Here is a 25,554-nt window from a genome sequence, read left to right as displayed (position 1 = left end):
CTGGCTTTTGTGGGCAAAACCAGGTCCAGGGAACCACTGGGCCATCTATGCCAAACTGAGGTTCTGGCTGTTTTATAAGCCACCTGTCCCAGTTCCCCAGTATCAGCATGTGCCCAGGTTACCGATGTCACTCCCACTCAGTATCACTTACTGAAAACACCCTCGGAGAAACTGCAGCTCTCTGGATGCTCATAACCCCGAGCAGCATGCTGGGCAGGCAGTGCCTTTTAAGTGCTTCTGTCTAGAAACCACACCCAGTGGGCACGGCCCCCACAAACTGGGCCACTCTGAGAAGGAAAGTGACTCAACCAGTATCTTACGGTGAAGAGGGATCCGTGTCCCAAACTGCAGGCTACCATGAGGTTTCTGGGGCACCATTTCCAACCTCCAGGCTTGGCTACACCTTCGTAACCTCCTCCGGGGACCCCATCATGACTTCCCCAGGATGAGTCACTACACCCCCATCCTGGTGTTCCCAGTTCTGGGCTCCTGCCTTCATCACAGCATCCACTCCCCTGCCTCTCAAACCAGACTGTACTCTCCTACAAGAAGGAAAGGATTTGCATTTATTGTAAAAATGCTCACAAGGTGCTAGCCTGATCATCTTACTCCCACCACCGTAACTCTCACCACGGCTCTGCGGGCCAGGTGTTATCCTTCCCACTTTACACAGGAGAAACCGAGGCCCAGGTGAAATGACCGGCTCAAGGTCAACTCCAGGTGCATCTCACTCCCAAACCTGAGCAGCCTCTCGATGGTTACACAGGGTCTCATCAGCTCCGTAAACCCCATTCCCTACCCATGTCCCTAGCACAATGCTCAGAAAATGCCCCCAGATAACAATGCCGGGGTCAGGTGCACAGATGGGTACACACGGGTTACAGTCACTGACTTGGAAAAGAGCCCCGTAGCCAGGGTGTTTGCTTAGCCCAGAGTCACCTCTCAGGGCCCGAGAACCCAGGTGGAGAAAGCCCTTAGCATGCCCCCACCTCTACAGGCCAAGGCGATCAGCTGGCACCTGGGGAGCAAAAAGGCCACTACTTTGGAGTTGGATGAAAGTAGGTTCAAATCCCAACATCACTGGCCACGTGCTCCTGAGCAAATAATGCACAAGCTCTGGGAAAACAGAGGCTCTCATCCCTTCCACGCCCTCCCTGCCCCCAGCTCTGGGGTCTGAGATGCACCCTTGTCTCTCTGGTCTCAGTTTCCTTCTGGCTCTGCTGCACTCTGGGCTGGGGAGGCTGCAGCTTGTCATCAGGCCCCCAGGCGCTGGCTGCAGAGGTCCTACCCTGGCCCACAAAGCTGAGATGCCAAGAGGGGCAGAGGGTCTGCCACTTTCAAGCTGTGTGTCTTTGGATACTTAACTTCCTGCACTCTAGGTTCCCCCAACTTTAAGCAGGCTTGTGGGGCTGTCATAGTAAATGAGTCACAATAACACAGAGCCCTGGACCAGCTCCGGGTAGATGTTCAGTAGTGGGAAGCTGTGATTAGTCATGGAGTGCAGCCTCTGCACTGTTCTCCCAGCCACAGTTAGGGGCCCCGCTGAGCAGACTGGACAGGGCCCCCCAGCACCATCTTCTCTCCCTAGTGTCCAACTCAGCACTACGTCCCAGTGCCTGGCATGAGACCTAGACCTGAGGAAGCCTCAGCGAGTGGGTGCCGGTGTTTGTGAGACACCCAGGCCCAGCAGCCTCGGGTATCTGCTGCAGCCCAGCTCAGGCTGGTCGCTGGCTTAGAGTCCATCTTCTTCCTCTAGGACAGATTCAACAAACACTTCCCAAGTGACCACTCGGGAGCCAAGTGCTGGGGCCACAGAAGCAGATTGAGTGTATTCTCCTCCCACTGAGAGAGGGGAGGTGAGTTCCAGAGCTCTCTCTCTCTCCAGGGCAGGACCTCTGGCTCCTCCAGCCTTGAAATCTTCAATCTCTCCCCTCCAGCAAGGGTGAGAGGATCTGGGCCCTGGCTTCCTGCAGCCCTGGAAGCAGGACTGGAAGGGGGTGCTCACCCTGGGCTGCTGCTGGGGGCAGGAGGCATCTGTGCATTGTGAAGGGACCCCACCCAAGTTGCGCTTGCCCACTGATGCCCGCGGGGCCGGAGGAAACCAAAAAACACACCATCACGTTGAAAATACCAGTTGCCGCCAGAGAAGGAACTGGGTGACTGAGGGATGCCGGGGGACTTGTCACTCTGTCCCCTCTTTTTTTTTTTTTTAATTGTGGTAAAATACATATAACATAATATTTACCATTTTAACCATTTTTCAGTGTATAGGTCAGTGGCACAAAGTACAATCACATTGTCGTGTAACCATCACCACCATCTCCAGAAATCTTCTCACCTTGCAAAACTAAAATTCTGTCCCCATTAAACAACTCCTCACTGCCCCTTCCCCCAGCCCCTGGCAATCACCATTCTACATCCCGTCTCTATGGACTTAATTACCTAGGGACCTCGTATAAATAAAATGGGAAAGTATGTGTGACTGGCTTATTTCACTTAGCAGAACGCCCTCAAGGTTCATCCATGTGGTAGCAAGTGTCATTATTTCTTCCCCTATATCTTTTTAATTTTGAGTGATGTCACATGTACCTTGTCAAAAAGAAAAATCAAAACCATTTAAATTTTAAAAAGAAAAAAATACTCATATGCCCTTTGTTTTAAATTGCATGAATGTGTTCCAATGATTATACAAGAAAGAGAAAAAACTGAAATGAGCCAAATGTTTAAAAAATATAAAACCCCATCTAAATCCCCCTCCCTGGGAGAATTACTGTTCACATGGGCTATACGTCCTTCTTAACTTTTTCTTAGGAGAGTTTTTAAAAGTGGAAATGGGATCAGATTGCACGTGGTTTTCAAACATGCTTTTCCACTTAACAATATACAGCGGCATCCTTCCAGGCAGGTGGTGCAGAAGGCTGTGCACCATTGATTTAATGGGCCATCCACTGTCATTTCCAAGTTCCAGGAATCTAAACAATACCGCAAAGAACATCTCGGTGTGCTCATATTTGTATATTTGTCCAGGTATCCCTGCAGAGTGGGATTCTAGGTCCAGTGCGCGGACTCAGAAAAGGCTGTGTGCCCTTCGACAGTGCTGTCTGTGACAATGCTTCGTGGCCAGGGGCTCAGTGGCTTGCTGGAGCCTGAAGTGGGCCCCCCCAGCATTGCCTACCATGGGCTTCCATTTGTCCAGGGAGCCAAGGAAAAACAGGATCCCCTGGGTCCTTATCCCAGATTCTGCAGCAACAGTTTTGTGCCTCAGTTTCCCTATTAATCTGTGCTGCCTCTATTAATACTGACTTTCCTTATGGGTGGCACTCTGCCTTTCCCAAGGAGCAAGGGCTGGGACATCAGGCTCATCTGAGAAATGGGCCCAGTGCCTCGCCTCCAAAAGGGCAGAGGTCTTGTCTGGTGGGTGATAAGCCCTGGACCAAGTGGCCAAATACTAGGGTGGGGCAAGATAAAACAGCATCCCCAGCACCTCCGAGCTTCATCACACCCCTAAGACACACATTGTATTCTCTGTCTGGAAGGACCTATATCCCCTCCCCTTTGTCATTTCCTTTTCTCTCCCTTCAGGACACAGTTTCTATACCCCCTCCTCCAGGAAGCCTTCCCTGACTCCTTGGTCAGGGTCAAGTGCCACTCTTCTGTACTACAAAGGCTCTGGGTCACTGAGCACTAAGGTTATCTATTCGCCTGCCACTCTTCCTTTCTTAGCTCTTGCAAGATCAGCCCCATCTCTGAATCACAGCTGCAATGCCAGCACCCAGCACAAGGCCAGGTACACAGATGTACTTGTATACTTTTCTAAAAAGTGCCCATCAGATGTTACCTCCCAGGCCTTCTCTAGGAGATCCACTCTAGCTGGTTCAGCAATGACTCAATGTGGCCTCAGACATGGCCTCAGTGCCCGCTCTGGCTTCAGCCTCTGTTTCCCCAGACAACCTCCACAGACCAGCCCTCTGCTACTCTCGTCTCCCCACCTCACATGTGGCAGACGACGGCAGGGTTAGTTCCCACTCTCTCCATCCCCAGGCCTTGCCTTTTGCTAAGCCCCTAGGACCCTACACCCCACCCCACCCCAGTATCAGCAAGCAGCTGGCTCTCAGCCTCCAGAGCACCAGCTCTTGCCCAAGCCCAGAAACCAGTAGGGAGTTAGGGAAACACGTCCAGGGGTACCCAAGCCAAGAACTAGGAAGCCCAGGAAGGTCTGTGTCCAGAAGGGGTAGGGTGCCCCACCCAGGAATGTTTACAGCTTAGAGAAAAACAGCAACTCCCAGGGCTATTTTGGAAACCTAATATGCACTTTGGGTCTCTCCATTGTTTATTCCAAGTGACTGTGCTGCCCCAAAGCTTATCACAGGGCACTGTGGGTCTCAGCCCAGTGCTGTCTCCCATGAGAGCCCCTCTGAGCATCTCCTTCACCAGAACAGCACTGGGACCAAGTGCCCCAGAGTCCGAGTTTCCCTTATTATCTGCAGCCTGGCCACACGAGGAGCCAGTGGCCAAGAAAAGCCCACGAGACACGGGTCAGCACACATCCCCATCCTAGGTTTAAATCAAGGCTCTGTAGCCCTGAGCCAAGTGCCTTCCCTAAGCCTCAGTCTCCTCATCTGTAAAATGGGTGAACATGACCCTGCTGGATTAAATGAGGATGGGTGAACACAAACAGGCTCTGCATGGGTGGAGAAAGCACAGAACAGGGGATCCCAGGATATCTCAGGGAACACTTACAAGTCCAGGCCATTCACAAATAAGAAGCCTGAAGCTCAGAGGGGTGAAGTATTGTGCCTGCAATCCTACACAGTCAGGCAGTGCAAGTCCAGAGACAGTGAGCTTCCTGCAGTGGCACTGGCTAGGGGAGGACATTCCTGAGCAATCCCCAGGAGGAAGAAGGGAAGAGTGACAAGGACCCAGCAAAACCAATTATTCATGGAGTTTGTGCAACTGAGGGTGGGACATGGCGAGGATGGCCTGTAGGTGCAGCGTCATAATTGTCCTAACTGGCCGGGAAGGGGAGGGCTTAATCACAGCTGGGACAGGTAATTAGACTGCAGCCACCCATGCCAAGAGAGGGATTAGTGACTAAATACGGCACAGGGGGACCGACTTTTTATTTAATACCAGCCTCCTGCCATCACAGTGCACCCTGGCATTCAGCTCGATGTGAACTAGTGGGGAGGGTGGAGGCAGCTCACAGGGCACCTCTCCAGCACTCACCTATTAAGAATGGTCTTCCCACCTATTCATGGGACCCAGGCACTCCTCTCAGAGGAGAGAAAAGTCAGTCCCCTCAAGATAGAGACACTTAGGGCAGCACCTGTGGCTCAAAGGAGTAGGGCACTGGCCCCATATGCTGGAGGTGGCAGGTTCAAACCCAGCCCCGGCCAAAAACTGAAAAAAAAAAAAAAAAGATGGAGACACTTACGTGGCAGGAAAGCCCCCTGGCAGAGCATCTTATGAGAACCTCTCATTTCCTCATCCCCATTTTGCTGATGGGGAAACTGAGGCTCACCAATGAGGTCAGGTGACTTACCCAGGGTCATATAAGGATAACAGTTAACACTACAGATTGTTAGTATATGCTAAGAACTATTAACTTGTTTAATCCTCACAACAATCTTATGAGATAGGTACTATTATTGTACCCATTTTAAAGATGATAAACCTGAGGCCCAAGGAAGCGAAGCAATTTGCCCAAGGTCACAGAACTCAGAACTGGTAGGACTTGAATCCAGGCAGTACAGAGTTCCAAAGCCCAAACTCATCACCATCAGGCTTTCCTGCTCTGCTCCCCTTATGAAGTGGCAGATGATGGTCTGATCCCAAAGCTTAGGCTCATTTCTCTGTGGCCCTGGCCTCGTATTGAAAGCAGAGGACCAAATGGTATGTACCCTAGTCTCCCAGGAATTAGAATGGACCCTAAGATGCATCATCTCTAAACCCCTGGACTGTCAGGTGGGGTCGCAGCTCGGCCCTAACTGTGTGGCCCCTGGCGTAAGGCTCCCATTGGCCTGGCCTAGCCCCCATCAGAGGGCAGAACTCTGGGGCCCTCAAATGGGTAAATAGTCTTCCACCAGGAGTCCCCCAAGCAATGCCCAGATGTTGCCAGGTGCCCAGCTCAGGGGGAGGCTGAGGGTCACCAGCCCTAGCTATGCCAGCAGACCAGCCCTGGCATCACCTCTCTTCTCAAACTCAACTGGGGACTCTTTCCCCCTGAGATTTGGGCCTCCAGCCATACAATCCCTGGCCTGGATGCAGCAAAAAGCCAAAAATGAGATGGTCCAAGTTAGAGGGACAAGGAGCCAGCCTGGGAAAGGGGTGAGGCCATTTGCACCCACCTGCTGCTCTTTCCCCCCAAAGTGCCATCAAACAGACCTTAGATGGACGCCCAAGTCAGCCACTCCCCAGCTAGGGATCTGGTAAAAGTGACTTTTACCTCTCTGAGCCTCAGTTTCCCCATCTATAAAATGGGGAATAGCAGTACCTACCTCATTGGGTTGTGGGAATTCTATAAGACTGTGAACACCAGATGTCTGATATCAGTCTGCTCCTTAGCAGGCAGGACCCACTTCTAGCGGCTGGACAGGCTGTCATAGCTTCCAGGGTCCCCAGCTTGGCTGCGATGTGCCATTCTTCCCTGCAGAGACCTCGCCCTCTGGGTGCCCTATCTCCCACGCTGGGTCTGCGGACTGTCTGGTATCCAGAGTCTCCAAGTGCCCAGCACACAGTAGGAGCACACCTCAACCAGTACTCACTGCATGATGAGCCTGTAAGCTGGAGCCACACCGTGCAGCAGCCAGCGGGGCCTGCCTACACTGACTTGCTGTGTGACCCTGGGCCCATCCCTGCACCTCTCTGGACCCATCTGTTCAAGGAAGCCCTGACCACCTCTGGGAGCTCAGACTCTACCTCCTCCCACCTCAGGGAGACCTATAAGGCAGCTACCTGGGACAGAGGGGAGAGTGGCCAGTGGTACGTCCTTTCCCAACTGATCTGGCCTCCCAGAGATGGACAGCTGGGTCCACACCCACCTCAGCAGTCCCACAAAGACAGCAGGCAGTCTCCTCCTGGTGACTTTGCCTCAGGACAGATGGGACACTGTGTATATCTGCAGGGCCAGATGGCCTGGTTGGCCCAAGGGGCCAGGACACCAGCTGGACGTCCAGCCCTGGCAGGCAAAACTACTCAACCTCTTCCTGTTCCAGCCACCAGAACTAGTATCCCTGTGGCAACTTAATTGCTGATGTACACACAGGCCTCCCGTCCTCTACCTATGGAGGTGAGGGGCCTCCCTGGGGCCTAAAGGGAGTGTGGGAGGCCGTGGAGTAAGAGGGAACCACAGGATGGTGGGATGGAGGAGGTGCCACTATTTGGCAGTGAGGGCAGCCCTGGACCGCCAGGAATCTGCCAACCCCAGAGCCAGCAGGCAGGTGCACTGTCACTGCCCAGGGAGCCCTGTGGAGCCACGTGAGGCTGACTGCTCTGCTCCTGGGATACCTGGGGCAGGGACCACCAGGCCATGGGGCCACCAGACAAACCACAGGAATCACCCCACAAAGACAAACCCCCAACCCCACCAGGCTGGCTGAATGGATACAGACATGTTGCTCAACATCTCTGGGTCTCAGTTTCCCCATCAGGAAAGATGGGGCCGGGGTCACCCCAGACTCCAGGGCCACTTCCAGCTCGGAGTGCTCTGTGACTCCTGGAGAAGGAATGTGCCCCCTTCCCGGGAACTTGTAGGATCCTACGGGGCCAAGCAGATCCCTTCTCATAGTGAGCATGTCCCAACTAGTGTCTGAGTCAAGACACGAGCTCTTTCAGGAAGCTGAAAAAAGTGGGATTTTAGGCGGGAAGAGGGTACGCATCTGGAGTTTAGCAGGGGAGAGGTGCTGCCTGGAGAACCACCATGCAATTGGTGGCCACCCACTTTCCTACTAAACAAGGGGGACGTGCAGCAGTAGGTACCATGGCTAGAGACCAGGAAGCACTTCCCAATGAAAAAGGCCTCAAGGACCCTGGGAGAAGGCTCCGGAATGCTCTTCCTAGGTAGTGAAATCTTTAAGCAGGATTTCCAGTGATCCTAGCCCCAAGGCCAGGAAGGAACAGTCCACCTCTGGAGACCCTTGGGGACAATAAATAGGTGTTCAGCGGAGCAGAGTCTCAGAGTCTCCGCCAGACCAGGACGGGTGTCATCTCAGGACAGAGCTGGCCTAGCTCAGCTCCAGCTCAGCTCCAGCTCAGCTCCAGCCCAGGCCCTGCATACTGGTCCAGCAGGTGTCTCTCAGAATAGAGGCTGTGAAGATTCCAGAAAAGCCCAACAACACAGCAATATAACCAAGGAGGGAAGGCCTGGGTGAGGGGGCTGCCAGCAGGAGTAAGCCATCTGTCAACGCTGCAGAGAAGCAGGAACACGGGGCTGGGACCTTCAGACCTGACTTTTAGTCCTAGCTCTGCCACCAACTTGCTGTGCAACCTTGGGCAAGTCACTGCCCCTCTCTGACAAAAGGGGGAAAGAGCGACTAAATCATCCGTAAGGGCTCTTCCAGGTCATGCAGCATCAGCCCACAGTCCAAGCATAGGACCTGCCCACAGGAGCCCAGAAAATAACACAGGAATGAATGGACAGGTAGGTGGGTGGCTGGATGGATGATCACGTGGGGTAACTCTGGAAAAAAAGAGCAAATGGTCCTAGGTGTCCCCTGAGATGACTCCTGCCCACCAGGCCTGGCTGGAATTACATTCCAATGATATAGACCCTCCAGCATCTGATTCCCTTCTCCAATCTGTACAGACATGTTCATGTACACAGCCAGATACACAACACAGACTCCAAGCACAGTGACCCAATTCAGAATCCTGACAAAAGAAATTAAAACTCCAGATCCCCCAAAGCCATGAGGTTTTGCTCCAGCCTGACCCTAAGGTAGCTTGGCTTTTGGAAATCTCCTCCCAAAGCTCTATGTGACATGAGACTCAATAGTGGTGGGACCCAGTGGTGATCCTAGAAGCCAAAGAAACCCAAGCTCATGTGCCAGCTCTGCCACTTTCTAGCTATAAGTAACAAGTTATTATACCTGCCAAGACTTGGTTTTCTCATCTGTACAATGGGCATGACCACAGCCACCTTGCTGGAGTGTTGATCACAGTAAGACAACATGTCCACAAAGTTTTAAGCACTGCAGGGAGCACATGGGATGCTCCTGGTAAATGGGAAAGGTGGGTATTACGGAATTACGAGATACTGGCTCCCTTCCTGGAGGAGCTGAGGGCAAGCCGAGCCTCTCAGGGCCTCTGTGTTCAGGCCCTGCAATCCCTTCCATCTTGTTTCGACCTTAGGGGGTGATGTGCCTGGACTTAAACTGGGCAGAAGCTACAAAGCAGCCTTTGTCTCACAGACGAAACCCCAAACCAGCTGCCCTGACGTCAACCCTGGAAAAACAATGCCAAAGCAGCCTTCAACGTCACTCTTTTGCCAAGGTCTGGAAGTGAGCACTTCACCCATAAGGACTCGCAGAAACTGTCTGTGAGAAGCCAGAAGCTACGGAGGCCTTGCTGGGAGCAGGGCAGGACAGGACTCCCTGTCTTCCAACTCTCATATCTCAGCCCCAGAAACGGGGCTGGGAACATGAGGCCTATTTCTCAGTCTGGCAACTGATCCCACCAGTGTAGTGGGAAGTACCCCTGGTAAACAGCCGCCAGATGCAGGTTTGAATTCCAGTTCTGCCTCTGCCTCATGGCAAGACATCAGACCAGGGATGTTACTTCCTGAGGCTGCTTCCAAATCCACATTCTATGACCCCTAGGGAGCCAGGGACAGGGACCAAATCCCCTATTCATGCCCACACTCCATTGAGGCCTCCTGCAAGCCACATGCACCAGGTGACACCTTTCACCAGACACAGCCCTGAATGGCATGTCTTGCCCTCCCAGTCACCCTGTGCTGACAGTCTGCTAGGGAATAGAGGAGACGTGACCTCCGCCTCAATGGCCAGGCTGGTTGTTCTGCTGAGAAAAGGAAGCGTCCAGAACACAAAAGGCCAGTCCACACCGGAAGGGGGAAGGAGTAGGCAGTTCCCATTGCATTGGGGGCTGACGGCTGGGGAGGGCCAGGCCAGGTCACAAGGGACAGAGTGGTAATAGCTTAGGTACCAGCCCCACACTTGGCACATGCTAATTCACTGAATCCTCTTTGCAACCTCAGGAGCTGAGGTTGTCAGCCCCACTTTACAGAGGACAGAACTGAGGCCCAGAGCAGGATGCAAACACAGGCCTTCACAATCCACAGCTGGAGCTCTCACCCAAGTGTAATCCCAGACCACAGGCCAACAGGGAACACTAAGAAAGGGCCGACAAAGCAATGTCTTCTTCATGCCCCACAATTTAATTGTGCCTGAAGGCTCAGAGAAGAACAACCTACAAGTTGGGGGTCCCCTAAACTTGGCATCAGGTTAATCTTGGTCTGCCAGCAGTCGTCCACTGGCCCAGCCCTTGAGTTTCCCAAGTCTGGTATGTCCTTATGTTTTCAATGCTAGTATTTTCTTTAAAGGCAAGTGTAAAGCCAAGTGCAAGGGAAGACTTTTCAGGCCAGATGTTGAGGTGGGCACCTGTAGCCCCAGCTACTCAAGAGGCTGAGGCAAGAGGATCACTTGAGCCCAAGAATTTGCCACAGCACTCTACGCAGGGTGACAGAGTGAGACTCTGTCTCAAAAACAGAAAAAAAAGACTGCACATAAAGATGCCTGACCAAGTACTATTTGTCAGGCCACGTCTCCAGATCGGAGGGAGGGAGTCCTAGAAACGTGGTCTTTGTGGGGAATCCGCTTTTGGGGTTCACCCAACTTCAGCGTTCTAGGCAAAGTCTTCAAACCTTCCAACGCTAAGGCAGAGAACACCTCCCTGGGCCAGGGTTATCAATAGCCCTGTCGGTCTCACCATCCCATTTTATACAAGGGGAAACTGAGGCACAGAGGAATGATGCAGCCAAGCCTGTGGCTGGTCAGTCAGCACCCCAAGACCCCAGAGCCAGGAGATTTTTGTTATCAAGAGACAAACGCCACAGGCAACCTTGCACGTCTCTTTTGTGGGCTGAGAGAGCCTTGTCCACAGGGCCAAGAACCCGGATGTCTGCTCCGGGGGCAGGTGACTCCAAGGCGTACCTCTGGCAGAGGCTTCTTCACTCAGAGTGCTCTTGCCTTTGGGAGTTTTTTACATTTCTCCTGAAAGTGCCAGCCTTAGGCAGGGACAGGACACAGGTAAGAAAGCCAGCCACAAGAGCAGGGGCTGAGAAGAAGGAAAGAGGAATGAGGGCAGCACCTGTGGCTCAAGGAGCAGGGCGCCGGCCCCATATGCCGGAGTGACGGGTTCAAACCCGGCCCCAGCCAAAAACAGCAACAAAAAAGAAAGAAAAGAAAGAACAAGGAATGAGGGAGAGGAGAAAGGAGAAAAGAGCAAGACAGACAATGAGAGCCAAGAAGGCCATGAGGAGGGAGCAGGGACAAGACAGGGAAGAAGGCAGTGCAGGGTGGGCCAGGTTGTGGCTGTTCTAGAAGCAAACCAGCACAAGAGGAACAGGCTCCTGGCTCTGCCCCACATAAGCTCTTCTCTCTCCTGGATCACCTTTCCTCCCTTTCTTCCATTCTTACTGGACCTTCCAAATACAACCCAAGTGATGCCTCTTCCAGGAAGCCTTCCTTGACTGGCTCTAAACTGGCTCAGGTGCCTCCCAGAATCCCGGGGTTTTAGGCACTCAAGGGTCTCATCAGTGTTCCACCCAGCACTCCAGTGCTCTCTGGTCCTGACTTTGCAACAAGCTTCCTCAAAATTATTCCACTACCACCCGCCCAAGATGGCCTTCCGCCCACAGTGGGCCAGGAGCAAAAAGGGGGGTGCCAGTGGGGCCTGGGAAGAAGTACTGACCCTGCCCAGAGAGGAGCCTGTCTGCCAGGGAATGTCACAAGGTCCACTCAGACCAGCAGCTCTTCCCCTCCCCCAAAATGGCAAACAGGCGGCAGCAAGCCAAGAACCATCTTAAATAACCCAAGTAATAAAAATGGCCAATTAAGAGGGTGGAAAGCAATGTCTCCACGGCAGGGGCCTCTCTCCACAGAGCAGCAGGCAAGCAGGGGGCTGTGTGAACCCGCACATCCCGAAGTCGGAGCACGCAGGCCGGAGAGCACTGAGCAAGCATCTCAGACCCAGTGCAGAGACAGCCCCCACCCCACACAGCCACGTGGAGGGGCTCCGCCAGGGCCAAGGCCCAAGTGCTATTCCACTCCCACCCTGCTCTTCTCTCCAGAACCCCTAGCCCCGTTTAATGATCACCACTGCAGCTGTCACATCAGAGCACTGTCACCTCATTTGCTTTCTCATGCAATCCCCAAAATATGACTGTCCCCGTTTTCCAGATGAGGAAACAGAGGCTCAGAGAGGCAAAGTGACCCTTCAAGGTCCTGGGGCTGATAAGCAGCAGAAATACCCCGTGGCTTCCTCTTTTCCCAGCTTCCGAGTTCCACACTAATGCTCTGCTCCAAGCTAACTCAGCAGCTTTCGGTCCAAACTCCCATCCCAGCTTGTCTCGGGATCCCAAGGAGGCGAAAGGGAGGGCAGGATGAGGCATTTCGGGGAGCTTGGGGCTGCCTGGGGAGTAGGAGAAGAAACAGCGGTGTGGCCCAGGGCTTCCAAGGATTTAGGCCCCACCCGCACAGCACTCACTAGTTTACAAAGTGCTTCCGCAGTCATCACTTCAGTCGGTCATCCAAAAAGCTTCATGAGGTCAGATTTATTACCCCCATTTCACAGAAGTGAAAACTGAAGTCTACAGCCATACTATCCTGAACACACCCATCTCGTCTGATCTCACAAGCTAGGCAGGATGGGGCCTGGTTAGTACTTGGATGGGAGAAGTGAAAACTCAGGCTGAGAGCAGGACAGCTGTTTGCAATGAACATGCCCTTTCTGGGTACGGCACAGGGTAAAAGGTGGATCTGGGCTTGCCACCTTCCAGCTGTCTTGGAAGATGGCAAGATGTCTCGACATCTCTGTGGCTCAGTTTTGACCTCTCTAAAATGGGCTAACAGTAGCACCGAACTCATAGCGTTATCATGAGCTTCCATGAATTAAATGTTTATAAATGCTTTGAATGGGGCCTGGCAAAAAGTTAACGCTCTATAAATATTTGTATGACAAATTAATTCATGAATAAATGTTTACTGTGCTCCTAATATGCACAAGCACTGTTCAAGAAGGCACTTGTCACATGCCATTGTCACATGATACATCTGCCTATGACCCAAACTCCTGAGGAGCTCCTGAGGGCAGGGGCTAGGTCTGCTTCCCCTGGTGCCCAGCCCAGGGCCTGGAGGGTGCTCAGCCACTGTCATGAGAGTAACAGAAGGGTGGCTTCTCAGATATCCACACCCAGCGGTCTCCTCTTCCCCAACAAGCGACTCGAAATGACTAGAACAAATTCCCCGTACCCTGGCACAGATCACAGCACTGACTAAAAGCAAAAGTTAGGGAGATCCCAGCCCCAGGCAGAGGCAAGCTTCCAAACTGCCACCAGAATCCCAGTGTTCCCCCAGGCTTGTCATCAGCAGATGAGAACCTCTGGCCACTGCCCTGGGGCCAACCAAGATAAAAAGAGCAGTAACTTAGAGTCTGAGGCCCACAGCTGGCCATGGCTCTGCTGTATGACTTGAGGCCAAGTTACTTCTCTCTATGCCTCAGTTTCCATCCTGCCAAGCTGCCACAGGACTTAAGTAAGGCCACGTGGAACAGTGGGCAGTAATTCCCTGTTCCCCATCCCCTCCCCCACCAGCCCGCCAACCTGATGTATCACACTCCACGGCTGACCAGAAGTGCCCCTGCCAACCCAGGGCCCAGACCCCACTAGGACCTTCCCCAAAGAGCAGTGGGGGAATAGATGGACCTGCTAGGGTGGTGGCCCAGTGGCGTGAGAGCCTCATCTGCCTGCCACTGCCTGCGATTCATCTGCTTCTCAAGAAATAATTACTATAAAGTGACAGCAGGGAGTCTTCCATGCACAGCAGCCGCCTCCTGTTCTGCCACCTGCTGCGGCAATATTGTGACAGGCACCAGGGAGGCTCATACCTCCGGCTGCCTCCCCACCCTGGGTCAGCCTTTGCCAACCTTCAGGGGCCACAGGACAAGGCCACCTCCTGGGAAGAGCCCTGACCTTGGAGTCTGAAGACCCAGAGTGGATTCATTGCAAGATCTGGGAACCTTTCATTTGCAAAATGAGCTCAATCCATTTCTACCACTCGGGGATGTTCTCACAATTATCACTTATTTAAAGAAGTCATCATGGAGCTTCACACAAAGTAGATGCTCAATAAACAGCAACACTGAGTCATAACTGACTGCTTTTTAAACCTTTTTTGAAAAGGCTTTCCTACTCTATTACTTCCACTGACTTTTACCTCAACCGTGCAAAGCAAAATTTTTAAGAAACTTTACCCCCATTGTACAGAGCAACAAACTGAGATGGAATAGATTAAATGGCATGTGCAGAATCCAGACTACTCCAGTGAACAGAGAGAATAGACTTCACAGGGCACTGGGTGAGCCCCCTCCTCACTTCTCACAGTTCCCAGGTGGGCAGAGCAAAGTTGATACCACGTCATGGGCAAGCCAAGACCAGGACTCAGGCTCCACAGGTCTCAGCCAGGCCACAGACCCGCGAGAGAACCAGAGGCATTTGCCAGGTTTACTATTGGGTGACAAGTACCCTCCCCATACCAAGGCTAGAATGAGAAACCACATCCTGCCCAGGAAGCCAAGCACCCAGAGCCCCGTGTGGGCAGGAGGACACTCCCCTGGTGGGTAGGCAGCAGCAGTGCCACAAACCTGCCACGCAGTCTCCCATCTGGCCTGGAATCCCCTAAGCACCTCACAGCCAGGCACTGCCCAGAAGGCTGTACGACCCACAGACCTGCCAGCAAAGGGCACGGCCAACCCCCTTCCAGCCTCCAGCTTGGTTCTCGACCTCTGCTCACCTCACAGGGCCAGCACAGCTCACCCTCTGTAGGACACCCACCTCTGCCCTATGAAATCTTCCCACATTTCTTTTGAAATGTCACTGTTTACACACACCAAGCTGCAGCTAGTGAGTCCATTTACTCCTCCCAAACCTCAGGACACAGAGCTCAGCATCCCTATTTTACAAATGAGGAAACTGAGGCTCTGAGAGGCAGTGACCAGCCCACATTTATGCAGCTTTTAAATCTTGCGCTGGGACCCCAGTACTGGACACCATGAGAGGTGGATCCTTCCATGTTTTCGAAGTGAGGTGTGGAGACTGAAGCCTGAGTCTTCTAACTCCAAGTCCAGACCCTTCCCTCCACCAGTGGCCAAATCCCTGGCTATCATCTGTATCACCTGTCTTCTGTCCCCAAACCCCTGGAGTGCACAGCAGCCAGACACACAGCCCTCCCTCACTGCACGAATTTTTACCCAGTGTGGACTCTGGCCAGGCCCTGGCTGGGCTCTGCCTATAGGAGAGGAAGACAGACCTGGAGCCAGCCCCCCTGCGCAGCTTCCAATCAACAAGGGAAGCAGACACCTCCCAGCAATTCCTATTCAGGGCATAAGGGGCTGTGATGGCAGAGGTAACGGGTGCTCAGAAATGTCTGACAAAAGAAAAGTCAGGGAAAAGCAACATATCCCCCATCCTGAGCAAGGGGACAGCCTAGATGTATCATTCCCTGTCCCCAGCCTTCTGTCATCCACAACACAGAATAAATAGCCAGCCGGGCTGCATCTCCCTGATGCGATCAAAAGCCCAGGGCCTCCGGTATCACTGACAAGCAGCATGGTTTAAATCAATTCTCCTGCAACTCAATGCATCTCACTGCAGCAAAGGGAGCGTTCAAATTCTGGGTCTACCGTCTGTGTCCTTCAAATTTCAGCACACGCAGTGATGCAGGCGACAGGCTGGAGAGAGAGCCTGGTGTGTGTGTGTGTGTGTGTGTGTGTGTGTGCATGCACACTCACTGGGAGGACCCAAGGACCCTGCATCCGCTCTGTGGCCAAGGCAAAGCCCCGCCCCACATTCCTCTGAGAAGGAATCTTTAGCGTCAGCTGTCTCCTGCTTCCTTTTCTTTTCTGGGACCTCATTCCCCTCCCTCTAGCTTGCGGCTCTGAGAATCTCTCCCCAATTTGTCCCCAGTGAGAATGCCAACCGGGCCAAGGGACTCTGTGATACAAGTTCTCTAGTGAACCGAGGAGCCAGATGGGGGCTGGGGGTGCACGCTGCTTTTTTAAAGGAAGTTGAGAGAAAGAGCTGGGGGTGGGGAGGGAGAGATTTCCGGAGACACAAATCAACTGCTAAGAGTAGGTCAAACATCCTTCTTAGATGCCGGACAAAGAAGCAGCCCTTTTCCCTCCGCCCCCAACACCATCTCTGGCGCCTTCCATGGGACGGAGAGAGCAGGGACGTGTCCTGAAATGGATTTGTTGGGCAGCCCAGGCTGAGCTCAGACGTCCTTGTAAAACAAGGGAACAGACTTTGTGAGGAAGGAGATGGTCTGGGGTAAAGACTGACCAGAGCCTACCAAGCCCCAGGTGTATTAACACAGGAGCTCACATGCTCCTTACCAACCCCTAAGAGGACAACAGTATTATCCCTCCTCCACGAAGGAGGGTTAATAGAGGGCTCAGCTCAGAGAAGCCAAGCAACTTGCCCATGGTCACACAGAGAGTGGCAGAGCTGAGATTCAAAACCTTTTTTTCTCCTCTCCCAGGCTGCCTCACTGGGAAATCAGAAATAAAGAATCTACATCAGTGGCAGCTTCAGAACGGAAGTGGCAAGGAACAAACCCCTCTGACATCTTTCCGGGGTCTTCTGGCTTTAGAGCATTAAGGGGCCAGAAGCCTCATGCTTGAGGGCTTCCCTGGGGTGACAGGAAAAGGCAGGGGACACTGCAGCTGACCCACCCACCATCCCTTTTTGGAGACCTCCATTCCGGCTGACAGCCCAGCCCCTTCCGGCTCATAGTCAGAAATAGCTGTGACAAAAGTCCCTCCCATCCCAGAAAGCAGCTTTTTAAAAATTGCTTAAAATAGACACACAGAAAGGTAGAAGGGACTTTGCTAAGCCCCGACTACAGCAGATGGTATGGACATCAGGTCGGACTCTGGGCGGCAGACGGACATTCTGCCCAGCCCGGCTTTGTGGGTCAGCCCCCTCTGGGCCTTGGTTTCCCTACCTCAAAAATGAAAGGACTCAGCTAAATCAGCAGTTTCTTTCTTTCTTTCTTTCTCAAACAGTACAACCCTGTTTTCAAAGAGAATCTTCCTCGGACTGTCGATCTGGGAGTCAGACAGACATGGAGCTGCTGTGGTTGATGTGGGTCAAATCCTAGGTGCTCACTTGCCACTGTCCCCAGAATAATCACCCCCAAGGTATCCTGCTATGGACTCCAGGGCTCTGAAGAGTTCATTTGAAAGTCACCATGCTAACTGATCATGGTGGTATCTCTAGACTTTCAAACCACCCTCCAGTCACACCAGGCACCAGGAAAAAACAGCCTCAAAGATGACTTTAATCAGGGGCACATACACTAGGCAGTTTGCACGGGGAGGGAACAAAGCCAGCCCACTCCAAATCACACTGGACCTGGGGAGAACAGGAGGGCTGCAGGGGCACCCAGACTCCCAAAAACGTCTCCCAGTCCAAAAGGCAGCTGGGCCAGCACCACTAGTACTGGGCAACTTCCTGTACCAGCCATGGCAGCTCTGTCCCCAGCTGCCAAGCCAGAGGGACCTTTTTCTTACAACCTCAAAACTTTCCCTGCTTCCTTCTGGAGCCAATGAAGAGACAGGACACTTAAAACAGTTCAGAATGGGGATGGGCTAGGCAGCACTGGCCGTGCCTGGGGCCTGGACCCTAGTCATCTAAGGCAGAGGCAGGACAGGGAGGCGGAAACCCAGAACAAAGAAAGGCCACAATGAAACACACTGCCCATTTTAGGAGGCAGAAACGTCAGTCAGACCCAGGCCCCTTGCAGTCACAGACCTGAAGTATAGAGCAAGCTGAGAAGGATCACCTAAAGGGAATCCCTCATGTAAAGGTAGAGGACCTGAGGTCCAGAGAGGGCAGCAGGTGGCCAGAGGACACACAGCGCCTAGTGGCCAAGCCGGACCTGGAGTCCAAGTCTCGTGGATGTCAACCTGTTTAGTCCTGATAAATTCAGCAAGAATCTCCCAGGGAAAAGCCCCCAGCTTACAAAGTCAGAACAGGATATTTTGATGGCAGAGGGTGAGGACAGAGTAGAGATGTTTGTTTTGGTTTCCAAAGCAACCCTTGACAACCTCATCCTTGATAAAGTTTTGGCGACCTCACTACCCATGTGGTAAAGACCTAGTTGGGCCAAACAGAAACCAAACGAGTGGTAATCGGGGCAAGGACCTAGGCACCCCAGGCCCCATCTGGTTTGGGTTAGTGTTTCCAAAGCATGCTTTGTGATGGCACCTGGGATGATGTGAGGTGGTGCACAGATGACTCTTTAAATTTAAAATATATTGAGTGCACAGGTGAATGAATAAACAAAATGCATTCTATCCATACAGTGGAATATTATTCAGCAATAAAAAGGAATATCCTATGGATGCATGCCACAACGTGGACAAACCTCAAAAATATTATCAAAGTCAGTGGTTCTCAACCTTCCTAATGCCACAGCCCTTTAATACAGTTCCTATGGGTCGCAATCCACAGGTTGAGAACCGCTGATCTAAGTCAAAGAAGGCAGGCAAAAAGCCTATACATTGTATGTTTCTGTTCAGATGAAATGTCCAAAAAGGGCAAATTTATAGAGACCAGAGAGCAGATCATTGCTTACCTGGGCTGAAGTGGGAAGGGGAATTTGTCACAGCTCATAGCAACCTCCAGCTCTTGAGCTTAAGCAATTCTCTTGCCTCAGCTGTCCAAGTAGCTGGGACTACAGGTGCCCACCACCACACCCAGCTATTTTTTGGTTGCAGTTGTCCTTGTTGTTTAGCTGGCCTGGGCCGGGATTGAACCCGCCTGCCTCGGTGCATGTGGCCGGCACCGTAACCACTGTGCTATGGGCGCCAAGCCTAAAGTTTAAATATTTTGTGTAACTACTAATCTACAGTGTACATGGATATGGCCACCATTCCTGGAGGTGAAACCTACAAAGCCTCCAAGCTTGAAGAACACTGAGCTACATATTACAGGTTGCCCTTTGGAGAAGCAAGTGGGGGGTCTCTAAAGCTGTGAGTTCATCCAAGTGAAGCAGAGAAAGCTCCAGAAGCTTTCTTTTCCTGGACAAGCTCTACTGCTTGGGGTTCCATGATAGACAACCTGGGAGGATTTAAATCCTCTGGTGGCCTACACTCCAAGCAAACACCTCGGTCTCATCCCTGAGACCACAACTTCTCTTATGGACAGGAAATCAGAGGTAAGCTGGGCCACGCAAACTCAGATTTATAAATTGGCAAGGCTGGAAAGACCCTTTGAGATCATCTATCCCAGTGATTTTTAAACTTTTAAAAATGTTGATCAAATATCCACTCTCCTCCCAGAGGAAAATTCTTACAAGAAACCCAAATACACTACTAACAAGTGACCATGTTAGTGGACTCCAGTGAGTTAATATGAAGAACTTAAAAGGGAGCGAGCACCCTTTCATCACTGTGTTAACATCTGAATGTAGTTTTAAATAATAAGTTGTATTAAATATTCAAGGAACTCTTAAATCATCTCTAGGAAGCCTGGAGCTTCATGGAGCACAATTCTAGCCCACCCACTTTGCTTTCAAATAGAGAAACTGAGCCCGGGAAAGAAAGGGTACTTGTTTTAGAAAAATTCAATGTGTGTCTTGAATCAACTTCAGAAAGGAGGGGGTCTTTCCAGTTCACAAAATAATGGAGAAAGAGAAGGTGTGCAAGACCCCAGGAGGGCAAGAAGAGAGATACTCGCGCGGGCCACCTGTCTCAGCAGTGCCATCTCATTCCAGGCCAGCGCCAGAAGCTGACATCACACCCCACACCCTGGGTGCAACTTGAATAGATCCTTGCTCAATGACAACCTGTCTTCCTCTATAACTGGGCACGGTTTTTCCATCTACTTAGTAGCCAGGTCCAAAAAGCAAACACACAATAAAACAAACAAAACACAAGCCTGAGGCATGACGACACCATCAACAGTGGCAGACGGGAGGGCCCAGCCCATCCCTCCCCAGTTTCATCTCTGAAAGCAAGTGCCTGTTTTCCTAGCCTGCCCCAACCGAGACTGACCACGAGGGACAGAGAGGTGGGAGAGATGGCCTCCCTATAGCAAGGCACTGGGCCATTCTCAAGTCCTCATCAGAGAAAGTACTCCAGGAGAGAAGCTTATCTCCCCAGTGAAGTATAAGACCTATTGCCAGAAAGCCAGGCCCTGCTTGAAGGAGATCAGAGGCTCCAGGCATTTTTACTCCCTGCGAGTTTGAAAAAGGGCACTATCATCCTTAATAACATCATCATGATTATTTAGACCTTCCAAAAAGCATCACCATCCTACTCTCCCCTCGAGCAACTGTGGGCAGATTTTATTATTCCCATTTCTCTGATGAGCAAACAGGCTTCTCGGTGGTTTGACAATCTCACCAGTAGGTGATGGGGCTGGCAGTTAAATCCTACCCAGTCGCTGTCTGCCCAGAGGGAGTATGAGGAAAGAGACCCATGCCCATCTCTCTGGGCAGACCTTTATAGAGACAGAAGGAAAGGTTCTTCTCAGCACATCCTCCAGGCCCCAGAGTTCAGAGCCACAGCTCCACATGCAGAGTGGACTGACTGTGCCTGGGACACCAGCAGAGAGGCTGAGAGGACCCCTCCCCCATCCCAGCCTGAGATGTTACCAACAGACCCCCTCCTCTTATCGGAAAGCTGAGCAGACAGTACTTACTGTCTGCCAGGCTGTAGGCAGGAAGCAATGACAGTTTCCCAGCTGGGGAATCTGGGTTGGGCAGGAATGTACTGGCCAGTTTTGCAGGTAGTATGCCCCCCCAGCAAAGGCCAGAGATGGTGGTCTCAATCCACTAAACGTCCAGTCTTCCTGCCCAAGGTTATCTTCTCCTGGGGGCCTTTAGGGATGAGTTTGTTAGGGCTCAATAAGCCATGAGACTAGAAGAGGAGGGATGAAGGGAGGCATTTTTAAAAGCTTGCGGTCAGTCTTATGTAGTTCTGGTTATCCATCACAGTGAGCTGGACCTCACAGAGCTGGAGCAAGATGGAAGACCCTGGCCCCAGGGGTAGGGGCAGATCCATCCATTTTCAATCACACCATCTCACTTAATTCCAGGAATAAAAAAGGCAGTGGGTTGGTTAAGAGTTTTTTTTTTCTTTTCACCTATTGAGGGAAGGAAGCCTATCTTCTACATCCTTGGGAAAATATCTAGACTGGGAGACAGACTAGCCAGGAGTTGTTAAAACCACTAGTTCAAATCCAAGTTTCACCGCTTTTTTGCCAAGCCACCTTAGGCGAGTCAATTTGTATTTCCACACCTCAGTTTCCTCATCTGCAAAATGGGATAAGACTGTCTTACCCTGCATTGTCATGAAGATTAAATGAGATCATATAAAACACAGTTGGTTATTACATCACCTAAAAAGCAATGTGCCTGACCAGTGATGGCGGAGGTGTCCCCACTGCTTCAGCGCCCGCGCCCATTCTTGGATCTAGATAACTGAGTCTTCCTAGTGTGTGTACGGCGGTGCTCTGCAAACACAGCTTCCAGCCCACCCGCTAGGAGTTGGTGGCCCGGGACCCTCCTGCACACACATTCCACGGCTGTCGAGCCCTGGATTCCCTACAGTCTGGGAGCGGCAGGGGGAGGGGCGAGCCCCACTCACCTCCGCTTGTACTCGTCGCGCTCGCGTTTCACCTTGGCCAGCACGTTGTAGAGCGCGCGGATCTCCGGCGTGATGGTGTCGATCTGCACGCCCACGCCGTCGGGGTGCACCCACGACACGCCGGGGCCCTGCACGGTCTCCACGCCGCCGCCGCCAGTGCGCCGCACCTGCGTGTAGCTCCAGATGGTCCCAGGCAGGCGGCCGTAGTGCTGCGGGTGCGAGCCGCCGCCTGGGGGCAGGCCGCCCAGGGCCACCGCGTTAGCGTTGGCGCCGGCCGCCGCACCGCTGCAGCTGCCGTGCCCGATGCCGGGCGCGGACGGCCTCAGCAGCTCAGGCCCGGTCTGCACGGCCTGCTCGCGGGAGAAGGTCTTGTAGCGCAGCCTCCGCTCACGCTCGCTCTGCTGCTGCTCCAGCTGCTTCTCCAGCAGCCGGTTGCGGCGCTCCAGCTCGTGCACCTTGGCCAGGAAGCAGCGGAAGCGCACGTTGAGCCCCTTCAGGAGGTGGATGTTAGAGCCCAGGTCATCCCGCAGCGCCGCCGTCACCGGCGACGGCCCTGGCCCGGCCCCGCCGCCGCCACCGCCACCGCCGGGGCAGCCTCCGCCGCCGCCTCCCGGCGGGCACCCGAAGGCCAAGGCCATCTCCCCGAACAGCAGCGAGTTCACCATGCGCCGGCTGCGCGGCTCAGGGCCCCGGGCCCGCGGCTCCAGGTGCGGCTCCAGCTCCGGGAAGGGCTCCCGGCGCGGCCGGGCCAGGGTGGGCGCGGGTTCCAGCGCGGCCGGCCGGGGCGGTTCCAGATGCGCGCCAGATGCGGCCTCCGCAGAGACGGCGGATCGGATTGCCCCCGGATGTGGGTGCTGAGGCGAGAAATGGAGCTCGGCCGATCCTCTGGACACGGCGGAGGCCGCGGTACCTGCGCAAGGCTAGCGAGGGTGGCAAGTCCTGCTGCCGGCGCTGTCAGAGACGATGTGGAGGGGCCGCGGCAGCCGCACGCAAAGGACTCTCGGCCGGCACTGCCCCCTCTGCGGCGGGCCCCGCCCACTGCAGACACCAACCCCGCCTCCCCACTAGCCCCGCCCATCCCTCCTCCCTCTGCGGCGTTCCACTAACTCGAGGCTCCGCCCCCAAAGACCCGCAGCACGAGGCTACTCCCACAAGCCCGTGGCTCCACCCATTCCCGGGTACCCCATTCGGTTCTTTCCGTAGACTGGCTGCTACAGCTCTGGCTCCGCCCACCTCCCCTGATGGACCACGCCCTCTCGCTTCTGGTCTCGCCGCCCCGCCAGGCTTAGATTTTCCTTCTGGGGACCCGGACAGCAGAGCTGCACCAGAGACCCGGTTAGCTGAAGCCGCCGCAGCGCCGGCCCAGCCCCTTAAAGGAGCCGGCAGTCTCGGCAGCGCTCGCTTACGCTTTTAGGGTGCTCCAGTCCCCTGTCGTCCGCTGAGGGGACTCTGCATCTCTTGTCCTCTTCGCCCCTAGGTCCCCCGGCCCCAAATTCCTACTGATGCGGGAGACCGCGGCCTAGAAGGGCAGGGGGAATCACAGCATCCGAAGGTGCAAAGGCACCCCACCCCCACTGCAGCCTGGCGTGGCCGTGATCGACCTTCCCGGGATAAGGCAGCGTTAACGCCACCACGTCCCCCACGCAGCGGACCCAGGGGTGGACTGTTTGGACGCTTACCCCCTTCTCTAGCTATTGGCCTTGTCTCACCAGATCTGCCCCAACACTGCCAAGTCCGCTGGTCCCCAGATCTACTGAGACTCTAGGCAGCATGAGGGAAGGGGGAGGCCAGTCATAGACACTCCTGGAATGACATCCGCAAGCTCGGCCTGGACCTTGCCTCCTCTGAGCTGCTGCGGTTCCCCAGCACTAACTGACCACTTCCCCACCACCATACACTCTCACGCTGAGATACAACTGACCCCAGAGTTGGGGGCAGTGTCCATTTCACTGAACGCCAGAGGAGACAGGTGGTGGCTGAAATGGTTCCAAGGACACATTCATTTATTTTCATTCATTCTAATAGATGTTCACACCTACCACCCTAAAGGCCAAGGCTCAAGTCTCCTGGTGTCTCCTGAAGCAGTTTGCAAGGATTAGCATCTGTCAAGCTTCGTACTTAGTTATTAGCACTATCCCCATTTTACAGAGGTTACAGAGACCTGAGCCGACTATTCCAAAGCGCGAGCTCCAGCAGGCCTTCCACAAATGCGGAAATGGACAAGAGGCAGAAATGGCCTCTTCTCCATTTCTACATTTGGTCCTCACAAACCACAGATCTGGCCGGGGAGGTGACCCCCACCTTTGAACGCCTGTGGCTTGCACCGTGTGCACTTAACCAGATCCGTGGCATGTTCTAGATTCTTCTGGCTGCATTTTTTGAATTGTAATTTAATTTTTGTAGGGCCATTAACTTCTGTGTTTCATTTGTCTCTTTGTAAGCTTGAGGGCAGGTAGCCCTTATGACAGGGTCAATGCTTTGGTATTCTGGCTGACAAAAGAGACACAAAGGAGACGCGGCTTGTTCTAGGGTGATGCTATTGCTGTGAGATCAGCCTGCTGTCTTTCTGATTCTGCCACAAAAGCAAACCCTCCCCATATTTCCTGCCTTCAGTCCCAGCTCCTTGCTCACTGCCAAAATGAACTCACCTTTTATAATACCCAGATCCAAAACTAACCTGTCTTGAAACCCTTCTCAGCTTAGCCCAACCCAATCTGCTCGCTGCTCTTTACTCTCTTTTCTTATCTCTCTCTCTCTTTTTTTTTTTTTTTTTTTTTTTTGGAAGATAGAGTCTTATTATGTGGCCCTGAGTAGAGTGCCTTGAGAGCAACCTCAAATTCTTGGGCTTAAGCGATTCTCTTGCCTCAGCCTCCCAAGTAGCTGGGACTACAGGTGCCTGCCACAACGCCCGGCTATTTTTTTGTTGCAGTTTTCACTGTTGTTAAGCAGGCTCCAGCCAGGCTTAAACCCACCAGTCTTGGTGTATGTGGCCGGTGCCTTACTCATCGAGCTATGGGCAAGCCTGTTTTCTTATCTCTTAATGATGTCCTTGTTTATCCAACCTAAAGAATCAAAACACCTTTGCCTTGATGTAAGGGTTCTCAAACCCCTGAAGGGACTAAAGATAGCATTCTGAGGCTTCCATGACATGGGGACGCATAAAAGTTATATCCTTATTGTTACTATTCTCTGTATGGTTCTTAGCATTATCTTTGATTATGAATGAGGGCAACAAATAGAAACTTACATGATTTTGTCACTAGTAGAAATCACACGTATATTCATGTCACACTAAAGTTACCATAAATATCTCAAGATATTCCATATTTCAGCCAGAACTCTGAAATTAAGGGTATATTGGACCCACTACTAAATTGTATTTAATATATTAAGAGAGACGCATATGTTATTAAATCATGAATTTGTTTTGTTGAACAAAAGAATTTGTTTTGTCGATACTTTGACATCTGTATTCTAGTAAAATTGTTTTCATTATAATCCTAATGCATTTTTAATAAATTGTTCTGAGAAGCATCCCCAGGCTCCACCAGATGCCTGAGGGGACCCATGGAATAGAACGGGTTAAGAAGCCACACCTGGGGAATGGGTCCCGGCAGCCTGTCCCAGAGAGGATGTGTCCTGCCAGCAAAGTTGCCCTGGAGATGG

At 52.7% G+C, this 25,554-nt stretch overlaps 1 protein-coding gene across 1 annotated transcript in view; it reads right to left on the bottom strand.

Annotated features, from left to right (window-relative positions):
* Window positions 1–22,812, bottom strand: part of IFFO2 (intermediate filament family orphan 2) — a 43,158-nt gene extending 20,346 nt beyond the window's left edge. Inside the window, exon 1 of the mRNA XM_003783848.3 lies at window positions 21,889–22,812. Coding sequence (XP_003783896.1) covers window positions 21,889–22,553 — 665 coding nt within the window. The 5' untranslated portion in view covers window positions 22,554–22,812. The remainder of the gene's footprint in view (window positions 1–21,888) is intronic.
* Between the last annotated feature and the right edge of the window lie 2,742 nt (window positions 22,813–25,554).

The sequence above is a fragment of the Otolemur garnettii genome, unplaced genomic scaffold (assembly GCF_000181295.1).
Source record: "Otolemur garnettii isolate 467f Iridium unplaced genomic scaffold, OtoGar3 scaffold00009, whole genome shotgun sequence".
Taxonomy (NCBI): domain Eukaryota; kingdom Metazoa; phylum Chordata; class Mammalia; order Primates; family Galagidae; genus Otolemur; species Otolemur garnettii.
This window is presented reverse-complemented; position numbering and strand designations above follow the sequence as displayed.